Here is a 17000-nt window from a genome sequence, read left to right as displayed (position 1 = left end):
TGAAAACTGAAGGTTTTGTGGAGAGGGTTAGGCAATGCTGGGATTCTTATCTATTTAATGGCACTCCTAACTTCATTTTTTCAGGTAAATTGATAGCTCTAAAAAATGATTTAAAGCTACGGAATATTCAAAGCTTTTGGTGATGTAGAAGTTCGTAAAAAGACTATGCTAGAGGAGCTTCAGGAGGTAGCATGAGGTAGAGAGGACACAGGAGGGGCAGGTTCTATCTATGGAGGAAGCATCTAGGAAGGCTGAGTTAAATGCAGAATTAGAAAGGGTGGTGTTATTGGAGGAGATCTCTTGGTGTAAAAAATCAAGAGTTTTATGGTGGAAAGAAGGAGACTGCAGTACAAAGTTTTTTCATAGAGTGGCCAACTCCTATAGGAGAACTAATACTATTGAGATGGTGAAAATAGACGGAGTGGAATGTACGGAGGCCCGGTGATTAGGAAGCATGTGGGATTTTATGAACACTTTTTTCTGAACAAGTGGATGGCGGCCCTTTGAGAAGTTAGATGGACTAGCCTTTGAGTCCATAGATCCACAACAGGTTTTGTGGCTGGAGCAGCCCTTTGAGAAGTTAGAGGTCCACACGGTGATAAGAAGAATGGTCAAAGATAAAGCACCTTGCCCAACGGCTTTTCCATGGGATTTTTTCAAACTTGTTGGGTTGTGGTGAGGGCAGATTTAGTAAAAATGTTCCAAGAATTCTTTTCAGTCGGGAAATTTGAGAAGAGCCTTAATGCCACATTGATAGCTCTCATTCCTTAGAAGAATGGGGCTTCTAAGGTGAAGGATTTCCGACCTATCAGCCTTTTGAATGAGATATATAAGATTATTTCTAAGGTACTTGCCAATCGTGTAGGAGAGGTTTTGGGGAGGATCATTCCAAAATCTCAAAATGTTTTTGTTAAAGATAGGCAAATTCTGGATTCAATCCTCATTGCTAATGAATGCCTAGACAGTAGGCTAAAATCTGGTTAGCAGAGAATCCTACGCAAGTTAGATATGAAGAAGGCGTATGATCATGTAAATTGGGAGTTCAGGCTATATGTGCTTGGGAGGTGCGGTTTTGGGAAGAAATGGTACTCGTGGATTAGATGGTGTATTTCTACAGTGAGGATTTCAGTATTGGTGAATGGTTGCCCAAATGGTTACTTTTATAGCTCTCAGGGCCTAAGACAAGGAGATCTTTTGTCCCCACTCCTATTCGTTCTTGTTATAGAGGTACTTAGCAAAATGATTCTAGCCTTGGTGAACAGTGGCTTTATTGAGGGATTCTCGATCGGTGATCCTAATAGGGGCATTATTAACCTATCTCATTAATTGTTTGGAGATGATACACTTATTTTTTGTGAGGCAGAACAAAGCCAAGTTTGAACATTGAGGGCATTATTACTTTATTTTGAAGTAGTATCCGGCTTGAAAGTGAAATTTAATAAATCAGAATTGGTGTCAGTGGGCAATGTTCGTAACATCAGGCAACTAGCTAGCATCCTTGGATGTAAGGTTTCCTCACTTCCCATGAACTACATTAGTCTTCATTCGGTAGCAGTTGCAAGATCTATATCGATTTGAGATATAGTAGTGGAGAAGATTGAACGCAGATTGTCAGGTTGGAAGAGATTATATCTCTCGAAAGGTAGTAGGATCACCCTTAACAAAAGTACTCTTTCTAATCTACCAACGTATTTTTTTATCTATATTCCCAATTCTAGGAAGTGTGGTGAACCGTATTGAGAAACTGTATCGTGACTTTCTTTGGAGTGGGATAGGAGAAGAATTCAAGTATCATCTAGTCAGGCCGGATATGGTATGTTCTCTAGTCTCTTTAGGTGGATTGGGCATTAGAAATTTGAGGATCTTCAATCGAGCATTGTTTGGGAAGTGGTTGTGGAGATATAATACAGAACCGGAAGCCTTATGGAAGTTAGTGATCGATTGCAAATATGGAGGCATGTGGGGGGGATGGTGCATTAGGGAGGTTCACGGGGTTTATGGAATAGGAGTTTGGAAACACATTCAAAGGGGGTGAGAGATCTTTAATCGACATACTAGAATGGTGTTGGGCAATGGATCTCAAATAAAATTCTGGACTAATCTTTGGTGTGGAGACCAAGCCTTAAAGGATTCATCTCTAGTAGTCTTTAGGATCGCAGGTGAGAAAGATGCATCAGTGGCTAATTGTAAGGAGTTATTTGGGGACCTACTCCAATAGAACGTGAATTTCACTAGAGCCGCTCAGGATTGGGAAGTTGGAAGCATTGAGAAGTTCTTTGCTTTTCTATACTCCATGAGGCCGAGAATCCAAGGAGCAGACAAGATGTGGTGGATTCCCACCGGTAAAGGTACATTCTCGGTACACTCTTTCTATATGTCTCTTACACAACCACGGAATACGGAATTCCCATGGAGAAAAATATGGAGAAACAAGGCGCCTCCCAAAGCGGCATTTTTTGTATGGACAACAATGTTAGGTAAGATCTTGTCGATGGATAATCTAAGAAGATGTAAGGTGATCATAGTAAATTGGTGTTGCATGTGTCGGAAAAAGGTGAAACTGTGGATCATTTACTGTTGCATTGTGAGGTGGCTGGAACGTTATGAAATGAAGTGGTTAATAGAATGGACTTAGCTTGGGTTATGTCAGCCACAGTGACAGAGCTCATGTCCAACTGGATAAATCTACGAGGTCTCCCACAAATCACAGCAATGTGGAAAATGGTCCCAATTTGTATTATGTGGTGCCTGTGGAAGGGAGCGAAATGACCAGACATTTGAAGACAAGGAGCGCTCACTAGTAGAACTTAGATTATTTTTTGTTAGCACTCTTTTTCTTTGGGCTACATCTGTAGATTTTCGTGGCCTCGATTTTCATGATTTTCTTGTTTCTTTTACCTCTCTCTAAATGGGTGTGACATTTTGTATACCATCTTATGTACTTGGGCTATGCATATTCATATCAATATAATTGTTTACTTATCAAAAAAAAAAAAAGATGAGCAGGTGAGGGGGAGAGAGACATACAGTTGGGTAATGTGACAAGTAGAGCTACTATTGTAAGAACAATCACATTTGATAAATGGGTTGTAATCTCCATCATCGAAGCTGGTCGTGTCGATGGCAGCTCCGCTGCAGAGTTCCCCACTTATATTCCATTGACCTGATCGTGCTGAGATTCCCCACTGTTGAAATATTGAATTCAGAGTTCTAGCTGCAATTAAATTCACGAGTAATAATCAATGTCATGAGCTTGGAAAACAAATGCAGATATTTAACCTGCGATCTCTCTTATGGTCTCAGTCCATTACAATCTTCACCCTAAAAGTAATTCCACAAATGTAGCGTGTGTCTGCGTGTGTGGGGGTATTAAAAAAAAAACAATAATCCAATTTGTCTAGATAAAATGCATTAAGCACTTTAAATTTGGTGTCGTGGCCACTTCGACACTGGAGATTCTGTTCGAATTACTAATGTTTTCAAGTTAGATTTCTAACATACTATCTCTGAATCCTGGACTAGATTGTGACTAAAAATTAGAGGTATGGCAGTAAGCAACTTGACATTACTTCAAAAAAAGGCGTGACCTCTTGTTTATAGCAGAAAAATTCAAAGCTCTCCTCAATGGGGGGAAAAAGGAGGCTTAAGGAATATGGTACATAGATGAAACCTCCGTCGATGCAGAGGGAAACTTCTCTCACTGAAGGTTACCATTCTCCTGGTGAGAAAGTCTTGCACTGATGACCATACAATCAGCCGCCTGCGGTGGCGGGAGGGATACAAATTGTTCAAGTTCTTCAGTTGGAAGCCGAACAAAGAGAACTTTGGAGGAGGGATTTGTGGGTATCCGACAAAAATAGGTGTGTGGAGCTTAGAAAATTGTCAGCAATAAAATTCGAATGACAGATAATATTTTTAAAATAAATTCACAAAAAATAATATTATAAACGAATTTTACAAAAATAATTTATATGTATTTAATTATTTTTAAAAGCCTAATTGCATCACATAGGACCATTTGGATTTCGAAAATATTTTATTTCATCTCATTTAATAATTATAATTTTTTTTAAATTTTCACATAAAAAATAATAAAAAATTTAACTTTTTCAAATCTCAAAATAATATTCTAACAATATTTTTTTCAACTTTCATCTTTCATCTAAAATTATCTCATCTCATATCTAAATTCAAACCAGCCCTTATTATAAAACCAGATAAATAATAATAAAGTAATATTACTCATCATCTCAATTATCATTATCTCATGATGTGACATTAAATGATAGGTTCATAAGTGAAATAAAATCATGATGTGGTATTTGATGATTGGAGATTTTTTATTATATTTCACTTGTGAGTCTATCATTTAATGCTATATCATGTGATGATAAGAGGATGATAAAAAAATAATGATTAATATATTTTTTTCATAATAATACTACAAAATTTTAAGTACAAGTATTTATTATGATTCTCTCGGTGAAAATGAAGTAGTTTATTTAAGTATTTTCTCATGATTTATGTGAGAGAGTAGAAAAATTTGTAGGTTTTTCTCATTTGATGCCATACTTAATATATGAAAAATTAGCATAATCATGGAGTATAGATGCGTTCCACTCATGTTATAATATAACATGTTATATATATATAGATATATATATATATATATCATTAAAAAATAATTATCTGTCACGTGTCTCCCTAAACTTTGTTAAATGATTTTTTATTTCATTATATTGATTATATTGATTTTTTATTTCCTCTTTGGGGTTGTTTGGATAATGAAACAATTTCAACTCATCTCGTTTCATTTAATTTAATCATTACAATTTTTCTAAATTTCTAAATAAAATATAATAAAAAAATCAACTTTTTCTAATTTCAAAATAAAAATTATATTATAATAATATTTTATTTAACTTTCAATTCTTATATTATTTCATCTCATCTCGATAATATTTTAATCTCCAATAATGATGTAGATTTGCGATAGATGTAGTTAGCTTATGCAGCGGTTCTTTATTATTAGAAAGAACTAGATACAAAAAATGAGTCTTACAGCTAGCATTTATTGTGCATTTAATTATCTCAAGATATTCACTGATCATTTCATTTATCCATTTCTCTCTCATTCTAAATCGATCTAAATTTCTGTACATTTTACTAAATAAACTTTCCAAATCAATGTATCACCAATCTAAACTTAAAATAAAAAAAGTGAAATCGATATTTACAATATTGACAATGTGCAACCAATCGTAGGAAGTTTTTAAGATTTTGTTGTAAAACTTATAGTAAGTTTGGCATTTTTTATATTACAAACCAAAAGAGGGCGAAAAATATGTAAAATTATAGTATTGATAAAGAAAAAATCTACACAACTTCCTACTATTCACACAACCTTCACACATCACATATTTTTTAATTTTTATTATTTTTTTCTTTTATTAAATATTTAATATATGAATAATAAATAGAAAAATTAAATTATTTTAAAAAGAATAAACTCAAAAAAAATTTTAAAAAAATATTAAAAAATATTAAAATTTAAAAAAATGTGATGTGTGAAGGTTGGAGATGTTGTGTAGCATCGCTCATTGATAAATAGAGTTGTCTTCTGGAATTTATTTGTTTGCTATAATCAAATGAAAAAAAATGTTTATATGTGACCAATTATTTATAACCAAAATAAGTATTTCCAATCAAAATAAATCAAATTTCGTTGCAAGTAGTTATTTTGATCACAAATAATTGTTTTATTTTTTATTTTATAGTGAAGGAGTAATTAGATAAAAATGCAAGCCCGAGGATATATACCTTAATAATAATGTAAAACTGATGTACAGTGTTGTTTAATATTTTACCCTAAATACTAACAGAGTTAATCAAAGAGATTAATATCTATAATAATTAAGAAAATCATGATATAAGATCTCTTATAAGTTATAATCTAGAGAAAATAGACGAGAGAGATCGAGAAAGGGACTCAGAAAAAGACAATAAACTAATAGCTCTTGCAGGACTTTATACATGGGAAATGATTTGTATAATTTTAAATTTGCAAGTTGGTAAACTCCCTTTAGAAAAAATAGGCAAATCTGATATGTATGTGAAAAAATCTATCTTTTAAATATGAGATTTATTATGTATCAGTCACTATTTACTCTCATACTTCATACCTATAACTTTTTCATAAGGTGTAGATGTTTTTCATAATGGATGTACAGTAATAAATACTAACTGATGAGAAGAATATTTTTTAATAAATAGGTCTCACTTTTTTCCAAAGACAATGTGTGATGCTCATATATATATATATATATATATATATATATAAACACATATACTCGACTTGTTTACTTTGTGTATATATATAGAGTAAAATTAAAATACACAGATTCTTGACAATGTGTTTGATGGAAATCAGGAACTCAATAAACATATAAAGAAAGGAGCCATAGAAAAGGAGACAGCTCTTCTTTTAGATGTTAAAGCTAGAGCTAATTCGTGAGAGGTTCGAGTTAAAGATTGACCTCAAAATATTTATTCGTCATTTTTTTTCCCTGGGGATATTCGTGGAGTTAACAAAGGTAACAACTTCAGAGCATTCAGGAAAGAAAAGATAGAAGGATAAAGAGACAGACCTTCAGCAGGATCTGTAACAGCATTGGTACCATTTTGGTCTTGAGCTCGAGCTACCTCAACCATGCCAAAGATGCAAGCAGCACAGATGGCAGCAAAAGCTAAAACTGGTGGTGATCCCACCATGACTCTCTGGAAATTGGACAGCTTTCTCTACGATATAGATCCAACAAAAATAGACCCAGAAGAGATGAGATTGCAGAGATGGAGATCAGAGAGAGCAAAACAAGAGAAGATATATATATATATTCTCTACAGGAAATTGAAGGTTTCTCCTTCCTTTGAAGAGCCACCAGATTGAATACTTCCTCTGAATAAACATAATTTTCTTGAATATACAAATCCCGCATCCTTTGTCAAGTTGGTAAACTTTGAAATATTCTAATAGTGTTCAGAAAGTTGAACTCTGTTTCCAAAATTATTTAATATAACGTCTAGTTGTCATGTGGGCTCTTGCAACTTGAGGTCAAATGGCTGGCGCTGGCAGAGGAAGCAGACCGGTACGGTACGCATTCCATTAGGGGGTCGACATCGTGAGGCCGAGCCGCAGCAGCACGCTCATACATTCATCATTGGCGGCTTCTAGTTCGCCAAAAGTTACGATGATTGTTTGAATTGCAAAATGATTTCATCTTATCTTAATATTGAAACATCATAAATATAAATATTTTTTAATTTTAAATATTTATTTTTTTATCTAATTATTATTTACTTATTATAATTTTTTCAAACTTCAAAACAAAATAAAAAAATAATTCAATTTTTTTAAATTCTAAAATAAAAATTATATTCTAACAATATTTTAATTTTATAATATATTTATTCAATTTTTTTCTCTTATTTTTTAAAATTATATAAAATATTTTAATTCAAATATTTTATTATTATTCATAAATTTTTCCGTATATTTTGGCTCAACATTCAAATCAAGCGTTAAGACTTTAATGGTAAGAGATGGTTGTCAACTTGTCAAGTTGCACTGTATTTTATTATATGGTTGTCGACTTGTCAAGTTGCATTCTAGCATGGTAAACGCTATCTACTCTTACTATTCTGATCACTTATGGTACGGTACCCCTTTGTTAGTTGAGATGCAAATTAAGGGATGTTTGACAATATTTTTTAGAGTTCTACTTTGTACTAGCAAGTTTGCATATCAATCTACGTATTAATGTTGTTGCCTTCGTATTCTAAATTCAAATTAATATTATTTTCAATAAAATTTATTTTCTAACTATCATATTGAATAAGTGAACGTATTAGTGCGCATAATCGCTTATAATTAGATTTTTCCTATTTTTTAACTCATTTTATTCTATCTCATTTCATTTCATTTTCTTCTCAAACCTCACTAAAACAAAAATACTTTTAAAACAATAATTACAACTTTTTCAAACTCAAAAATAAATATAATAATAAAAAATAATATTCTAACAATATTTTAATTTTATAATATCTATATTTAACTTTTTATCTCTCATTTTTCAAAATTCCATAAAATATCATAAACTCAAATCATTTTATTACTATTCACAAACCATTTCATTATTATTTATAGATTTTTCATCTCATCTAATTCCAAAACATCCCTAATATTTTTTAGTTGTATTTAAAGTGGTTTTGCGAATCGGAAAACATTTTGAGTTGAACACTGTTTATTGAAAGAAATTAAAAAAACATGAACAGATTAAAAAGAATAAATACCACGGCAAGTTGGAGGAAAACAATTATACCAAAACACAAATGCTGAAGGAGCTTTTATTGACATGCTATCTTATCATAAGATAAAAATATTACCTACCTATATTTTGGAAATATCTAATAATTACTAATGTTGTTTTATTGGCATTTTGGATACATAGTTTGTAAAATGATGGTTAAGAATTAAGATATATACTCTCTTAGAGTTCAGTTTATTCCTCAGTTTAATCATAATCAATAAATGTTTTAACGTGACGCAGATTTTGAAGAAGAAAGAAATAGGATAATTTTGACATGATTCTAGATAATCAAGAAATAATAATAATAATAATAATAATAATATAATTAAAAAAAAAAAAGGAATGGTGCTTCACGAGTTGGATTTAGATATTTATCTTTGGGGAAAGACAAATTGGAGCAAAGATTTAAGATCGTTCAAGTAACTTGAGGGACATTGATCAACAAATAAGGCTTGTAATGGTTTGGTTAGATTAAATTGTCTAATAACTACAAGAAAATTTCTTCTAACAGCCATTATTCACCATCATATACCTCACACCTTATGAAAAATATACATATATTCTATAAAAAATACCTCTATATTCTATAAAAAGTTATAAATATAAAGTGTATAATATGATCAGTTGATGATTTGTAACAAGACTCAAACACTCCCAACCATTTCTCTGTACCCTTGGATTTGGTCCATGAATACATTTAACAAGTTGGTTTAATACAAAAGTAAGAAAATTTATGTGGTATAAAAATATACAAAAAACAAATATTGTTACCCTAAAAGAGATAGGACAAAAAAAAAAAACATTAATTACAAGGGATAAGACCCTTAGATTCGCTTCTGCTAGTAGGATAAATAAAGTTGCCCTCCAAGAGTTATTTATTTTTTTTTTGTAAGTATTCTAAAATTTATTTATTTGCTACAACCAGGTTGTTAGGCCAAAATCTTACCTTACCAAGCCCACTGAACTCGAATCTATGTGTGATAGGCAAGCGGCCCATAGGCCATCTTTTAGGGGCGGGGGCAAACCTATGGAGAGAATACAATGACCCCTTCTTTTTATTCACGAGAAGCCCTATCATAAAAAGCAAGCCAATAGGCATGCTGAAGAACCTGTTCTTTTTAGGAAGAGTTCATTGAGAACCTTAGAAGGCGTGTCGTATTATTGCACTAAAGTGCCCGCTCAAAATACATGCCCATGTCAGTATGGGTTAGTCGAAAAGCTCAGAAGAGTTATCACATTAAATGCAGCAACATGCTCCCTCAAGGAGGTACCATTGTCAAACTGTCAATAGCAGTAGGTGAGACTCCCACCTCAAAGGGAGATACAAATAAGAAAAAGAGAGAAGACCCAAAAGTACGTTTATATTGTCTCCCTCTAGTGATCTAAGAAAATATCTTTAGAGGCGATTAACTTGGGCATAGGAGGCAATTCCTAGCCAGAGGCTTCAGGCATATCTTGTTTTCTAATTTTAGATTACTTTAGGGCCCTAAAGAGGCAAGGACGAAATCGCTAGTGTGTGAAACAAATCGTCTGTGGGATCTTCAACTTTTCTGGTTGACTTATTGCAATGTGCCTTTTGCATGCCTGCGATAATGCGCTCCCAGGTGACCAGTGACCAGGAGACCCCCACAATGGGTGAGCAGATAAGCGAGAGGATAGAGAGAAGATCTTTAGAAATGGAAGAGAGGCTTAAGAGGGTGACATCAGAAATGAAAAACCCTACAAAGAAAAAACATAGCTCTGAGGCTCAAAGAGGCAAGACTTAGCCGAGATGTGACACCGGATGGCGAGGAGCATAACAAAGAGGAATCGAAAGGTGAAGGTAGTCCACACTCAAGTGATGAGGAGGAAAAGCAAAAGATGCACAATGATCTGCACAACCGCATAGATAAATATGAAGAGATGGACAAGAAGATAGGCATGTCATCCTTCGTGGATAGCTTACTAAGCAGCATTCATATGCCATATGACGAGACAGATATGGAGATTCCTCTTCCTCCTAAGTTAAAAGTCTCGTCAATCAAACTGTACGATGGGTCAAAGGACCCTATCGAGCACTTGGAGCCTTCCCTTTGACTCTTAAAGAAGTGGCTAGGGATGGTTTGGGGCTTTGCCGCCAAGTTCAATTAACAACTTTAACGACCTAAGCATACAGTTCTTGACACAATTCATGGCCAGTAGGTGGAGGAGAAGACCAGTTGCATACCTTTTCACTGTGAAGTAGTAGGAGGATGAAGATGCGAAGGCATATCTGGCGAGATTCAACAAGGAACGAATGACAACAGACGACAAAAAAATTATTCTTGCCACACTGTTAGGATGAATTTGGGCCAAAAGCCCGTTCATGGCAGAGCTGGTGAGAAAAAGGCCAACTACCCTATGTGAATTCATCGACATGACTGAGGACTTTGTTAATGCAAAGGACATGTTAAAGGCAATTATCGCCCCTAGAAGGTTTGAGGTAGAATCTGCAAATAGGGTGTCAAAGAACGGAAAAGACAAGGGATGTGGGAAGGAGGAAAAGGGAAGAAATGACCAATATGGAACAAGGAAGGTAGGATATGCAGTGTCAAGAAATCGGAGATTGAGGACGGCCTATTCGAGCTTGATTGTGCAAGGAAAGACAGACGACTGCATAGAAATGATGATTGAGACATGCATCGATAAGACACCCACCATTACCGCGCCTACCACTTGAAAGAAGGACACAAGACAGAGGATTGCCATACTCTTAAGCAAAGAGTAGAAACTATGCGAGGAGATGGAAAGCTAGAGAGGTTAGTTGCCCAACACAAACCCGCACTAGGGAAATCGACCAATAGATGGAGAGAAAGAGACTGAGAGCCCCAGAGAAGCGATAGCTCAAGGCAAAGGAATGCACAAAATGATGCCAGGAGGGACGAGCGTCGCAACCCGATTAGAAGGAATGTGCCCCTCGGAGAAATTTTAACTATAGATGGAGGCTTCGTTAGGGGTGGCCCCACCACCTCGAGAAGAAAATCCCATGCCAAGAAAGCAAGGTACGAGGAAGTCTTTGTGATAGGAAAGTCTTCCAAGCGAATGAGAACTCGAGCAACTGCCGCAATCTTTTTTGGCGATGAAGATTGTGAAGGCGTGGAATACTTGCATGATGATGCCTTGTTAGTATCACTATTGATCGCCAAATACATTGCCCGAAGAATTTTGATAGACAATGGGAGTTCAACTAAAGTTCTATTTTTTGGATGTTCTTGCAAAGATGGGGGATGAAATAGAGCAGGCTACGCCCATCGTCGACACCCCTAAAAGGTTTCTCAGGAGAAATGGTGCAACCCATCTACATCATCACATTGCTTATGTATCCTAGGATGACACCATGGGTTGCTACGACTATGATGAATTTCCTGGCAGTCAAGGTTGACTCATCATACAATGCAACATTGGGCACTCGACCTTGAACAATCTATAGGTTGTCACCTCAACCTATCATCTGAATATTAAATTCCCTACAGAGGCGGGTAATGGTGAGGTCCACGGTGAGCAGGTGCTAGCAAGGGAGTATTACGTTCAAGAGCTCAAGGATGGAGGGAAGGACATTTGCACTGAAGAAATCACAAACAAAGGAATACCCTCCTCCCCCACCACTCTAGCTCATTAAGCATGGGGTAGAGGTGCAAGATGAGAAATGCTTGAGGCAGGGAGAGGCTAGCAAACCTTTGGAGATGATAGTCTTGGAACAAGATCGACCAGGGGCAACAACACGAATCGGAACACTGATGATGCCCAAAATTAGACAGCAATTGATGCATCTCCTAGTTGAACACATGGATGTATTTACTTGGAGCCATGAAGATATGCCCGACATTGATGCTAAAGTAATAGAACATCGTCGCTATTTAAACCCTGAGGCCAAGAAGTCGAGCGACTTTTTAACTGCGGGTTTCATCCGAGAAGCTCATTACCCGGAATAGCTCTCTAACGTTGTAAAGGTAAAGAAGCCCAACGGTAAATGACAAATTCATGATGACTTCACTGACGAAAACAAAGCATGCCCTAAAAATAGCTTCCCTTTACCCTATATTGATTTGATAGTCAACTCCATGGTGAGCCACTAAATATTGAGATTCATGGATGCGTACTCCTGTTTCAACTAATTTCCAATGGACCAGGCCAAGTACCTGGCCAACCCCCCGGACTAAGCCAGACAGGACCATGAGAGGTCCTGTACCTGTACCTGGTGATTTTGCAAGATGTAGTGTTCACCGCTCTAATAAGAGAAGAGGAGAGGATGCAAAGACCGGTTTATTATACGAGCTGCACCCTGAGGGGAGCCAATGTCCTTTACACATGCATGAAGTTGCTAGCATTTGCCCTGGTGGTAACAACTTGTCAACTACGACCTTACTTCCAGGCACACCCAATAGTAGTCTTGACTGAAGCACCCTTGTTGCGGAGACTTGATATGTCCAATTGCCCGGTGAGTTGGTCGATCTAGTTGAGCAAATTTGATATTGATTACCTTCTTTGAAGTGCCATGAAATGACAAGTGTTGGTAGACTTTGTTGCATATTTTTCCAGTTTCTAGGATGAAATCAAGCTAGGGCTCGCAAGGAATCATTGGAAAGTCTACATCGATAGCTCCTCATGCCGCAAAAGAGGCAAGGTGGGTGTACATGTGATAACCGAAGCTAGTGACGAACTCTATGATGTGATAAAGCTTGTGTTCGAAACACAAATAATGAAGCCAAATACAAGGCACTGCTCGCAAGACCCATAATAGTAGAGAAATTGGGAGCGAAAGAGGTCGACGTGTATGCTGACTCCCAGGTCGTAGTAAACCCGATAAAATGAGAGTATTTGGCAAAAGAAGAAAGGCTTAAGAATTACCTACAACTAGTGTGGGAACAACGTGATCGTTTCCAGCATTTCACCATTAGGTAGATGCCATAAGAAAAGAACTAGAAGGCATACATCATGGGCCACATCGGGAACGAATGGCGCACTTCCACTGTAGGACGTGACAATGAGGATCTTAAAGACTTCCTCAATTGGGCTCAAGGTACCAGATATAAATAAAGGAACCCTTGAGTGGGTTCATAGTGTGATGAAGTACCTTCCAACTGAGGAACTCCCTGATGAGAAGGGGAGGCAAGGTAAAGAGTTAAGAGGTCGAGTTCACCCTTGTGGACAAGATGCTATATAAATGGACCTTTTTCAAACCACTCGTGAGGTGTATCGCGTTAGAGGAAGCACAATATGTGATGGTAGAAATGCACAAGGGGGTGTGTGGAAACCACTCCGATAGAAACATCATGGCGAGGAAGGACCTTGGGTATTACTGGTCGCACGTGTTGACGGATTGTCAAAAAGTGCATGAAATGTTAGTCGCATGCAATCATGCCTCACTACCCTTCCAAAGAGTAATCTATGATCACTGCACCACTCGTAGTGGGGAGTAAATATTATGACCAGCATCATTATCAAGTTCCTCTAGAAGGTCATGTATGATGGTTCGGCATACCCAAGACCATCATCTTGAATAAGGACAACACAGGGAGAAGGTAAAATTAGCCCCCGATGGATAAGACTGTACGTGATTATAGCTAGCCAAAGGCTGAGATCGTAGTCCCTCAAAGATATGAGCGGCAAGGAATTACCACATCCATGAAACACGAAGAATCCGAAAAGGTACTTTGTTTAGAACACAAGCATTGTTAGGGGTTCAATCTTATTTTCTTTGGTTCCATTTTATCTTACAACTCTCTAAATGTTAAAATGATTATCGAAATCTCACCTAACAATTCTTTTAGCATTGAAATGGTTGGTGGCGCACCCTCAGTGAAGTCGGGTGTTCGCAACGCGCATACGATCGATTTTTGCACCCATATGGGCGATGATGGCTGAAAACGCCAATGCAATGGGGGCATGTCGAGCCTGATGAACGCTCAAACAAGCCTCATGGATCCTTAATAAAGTCGGGTGTTAGCAACGCACATGCAATCTGTGCTACAACCGCATCCATACAGGTAACGACTGCTAAAAATGCCCATGCGATGGGGGCATGCTGAGACCAATGATTGGTTGATCTGGCCTCCCACACCCTTAGCCCAGTTGGGTGTTCACAACGCACATGCAATCAGTGAAACACCTGCACCCATATAGGCGATGACGACTAAAAATGCCCTTGCAATGCGAGTATGCCATGCCCGATGAGCGACCGAGCAAGCCTCCCAGGCCTTTAGCCAAGTTGGCTGTTTGCAACACACATGCGATCGGTACAACAAACACACCCATATGGGAAACCCAACATACAACAATTGGTCATAAGCGTGAAGGAGAATCAAAACAAGAAGAGGAATTCAGCCAGAGGCAGCAACGATAGGTAAGATCAACCAAAGGCAGAAAATAAAAAAGAAACTTGCTAAACAAATCACGATGAACATAGTCTGGTCTTTACACAAGAACTAAAAGAAAAGTGAAAAAAATAGGGTAAGCACCCAAGTTTAGGGCCCAATTGTTAGCTGGAGGTGAAAAAGTGTCGGGCATCACATTGGCACCTACAGAGTCTAGCCTCTTATAAGCATTGGTGCTTGGCTGCATGGTCTCTAGCTATAAGGTATTTAGGTCTCTGGCTAGTCTAGGAAATGGTTCCTCAACATTTCACGACTGAGAGCGAAGCCCGCTCCCCACCCCCGACTGCGGACACAATGAGCTGCCATAATTTGGGGAGAAAGTCGCATGACCTCCTCCTGTGAGTATGCCAACTTAGTCTCTAGCCTCGCAATCTCTTGACGAGATTTGGCGAGTTCCCTTTACAAAGCCACCATGACATCATCATGGCGAGATGGTTCCTCACAATGAACTTTAAACTCCTCTGTAGTTTAAACTCCTCTGTAGCGGCCTCAAGTCTAGTCTTCGCCAGAGCTGTCTCACTGCAAGAACCTTGAAATTGAAATTATAGCTCATGGTGAAGGACCTCAGCTTGTACGACTCTCTCCACGTACCGAGTAGCACGAACCCTAACCCTATTTAGCTCTTCCACTAGACCATCGTTGAGACCAAACTCGTAATCTCGCTCCTCTGTCAGAAAAGTGGCTTCAAGGGAGTTCTATTTTGACTTCTCCCTCTCAGCCACAAACTATTGGTAGAAATTTTCCAACTTCACCCCTCGAAGATGGAGAAGGGCGCCCAGCTCAAAACAAACAGCTTCCCATTTCCTTCTTTCTACCTCCGACAGCTTAGCGGCTTGCCTAGCTCTCTCCATAAAGGAATAAGAAGAATGAACTTGTTCCTCCAACTGAGCACCTGGGGAGCAAACCAAGCTACTAAAGAAAAAACTCCCTTTGACATCGAAAGAGCAATTAAGTAGGGTGTAGAGAAAAACACGCAATAAAAATAAGGAAACCTACCGTAGAAAGAAAGCCTTGGAGACTGACTACGGTCTGCTGAAAGAGTGGGTCCTCGGAGTCATTCGCCTACAGGGTATATGAAGAAGGGCTCTCTTGAGAAGAATAGAATGCTCTTGAAGGACTAGCCTCATCACTAGCATGGCTGGAAGGGAAACAAAGACTCTCCCTTGGTGTCTTGACTAAGGAGCAGTGTGAGGAGACGACATGGGATTCACTCTGTTTGCAACTGCTTTCTGGCCTCCCAAGTCCTCCAAAGGAACTTTTGAGACATGGAACCGGGGGAAAGGACGAAAACATCACTAGTATACCTCCTACCGGACCCAGAACCCGGTGAGGCATCCGTAGGAGTAGTCTGGACCTCTAGGAAAACGTCTTGCTTTTCCTCCCTAGGAACTGGAGGCAGAACTGGGAAAGGTTGTCAGGTATGGCCTTAGGGCCCTCAATGAGGGGGCAGCACAAAAGATGAACCGGTTCTTGTTCCTCACCCTTTTTACCTGCCTCATCTAAATCTCTAGACTCCAGAGATGAGGTCCTAAACTTCTCGAATGATATTCTGGAGACTGAGCGGGAATCATCGTCAGAAGGAGGAACAAAGAACTTGGGATACAACAAACCTATGTTCCCCTTTCCCTTGGCAAGAAACCTTTGCAGCACAACTAGGACTCATCGAAGATAGGGTGCTAATCTTACCCCCCCCCCCCCCCCAAAAGATAAAACTGTATCCTCTCTCTCACAAGAATCAAGAATCTATGTTCCCCTCTCCCTTGCAAGATTTTATCTTCTACAGCACGGCCAATCATGGACCTCCCAAAAGTCGTGAGTACCCACTTGTTCAGGACAAGGCTTCTTATGTTCCTGTCTCAAAGGGGGGAGAAACAGACCATTTCTGACCATGAGCCGGAGTTCCTTCCCTAATGTTAAAGGATGAGTGATCAACAAATTTCGATTGATTCGGAGAAACCAAGAAATAGATTATATTCTCCCTAGTGAGGAGAGTATCAAACCAAGTTGTCTTTAGATTCTCTATGAGCCACAAGCAAACGTGGTCTAAGTGGCCTTCTTCTCTTGGGCAGAGGGTCACACCGTAGGAATTCCCATCCGAAACACGCCCAATTCAAAACTGCCTAAATCCCAATCTATTGGCGTGTTTTTCATGATAGGGCTTCTCATGAGTAAAAAAGGGGGCAATTGACTTCTTCACGCAGGTTGGTCCCTTCCTCTCCTTTTTACTCATGAGAAGCCCTAT

General features: G+C 38.0%; 1 protein-coding gene across 1 annotated transcript in view; it reads right to left on the bottom strand.

Moving 5' to 3' along the window:
• The window catches only part of LOC108998011 (probable LRR receptor-like serine/threonine-protein kinase At1g56140), a 48986-nt gene extending 42126 nt beyond the window's left edge, over nucleotides 1-6860 (bottom strand). Inside the window, exons 1-2 of the mRNA XM_018974428.2 lie at nucleotides 6648-6860; nucleotides 3028-3214 (exon numbers count right to left, since the gene is read on the bottom strand). Coding sequence (XP_018829973.1) covers nucleotides 3028-3214; nucleotides 6648-6771 — 311 coding nt within the window. The 5' untranslated portion in view covers nucleotides 6772-6860. The remainder of the gene's footprint in view (nucleotides 1-3027; nucleotides 3215-6647) is intronic.
• Between the last annotated feature and the right edge of the window lie 10140 nt (nucleotides 6861-17000).

Source organism: Juglans regia, chromosome 2 (genome assembly GCF_001411555.2).
Source record: "Juglans regia cultivar Chandler chromosome 2, Walnut 2.0, whole genome shotgun sequence".
Classification (NCBI taxonomy): Eukaryota; Viridiplantae; Streptophyta; class Magnoliopsida; order Fagales; family Juglandaceae; genus Juglans; species Juglans regia.
Note: the sequence above shows the minus strand (reverse complement) of the source record. Positions and strands in the feature narration are given on the sequence as shown.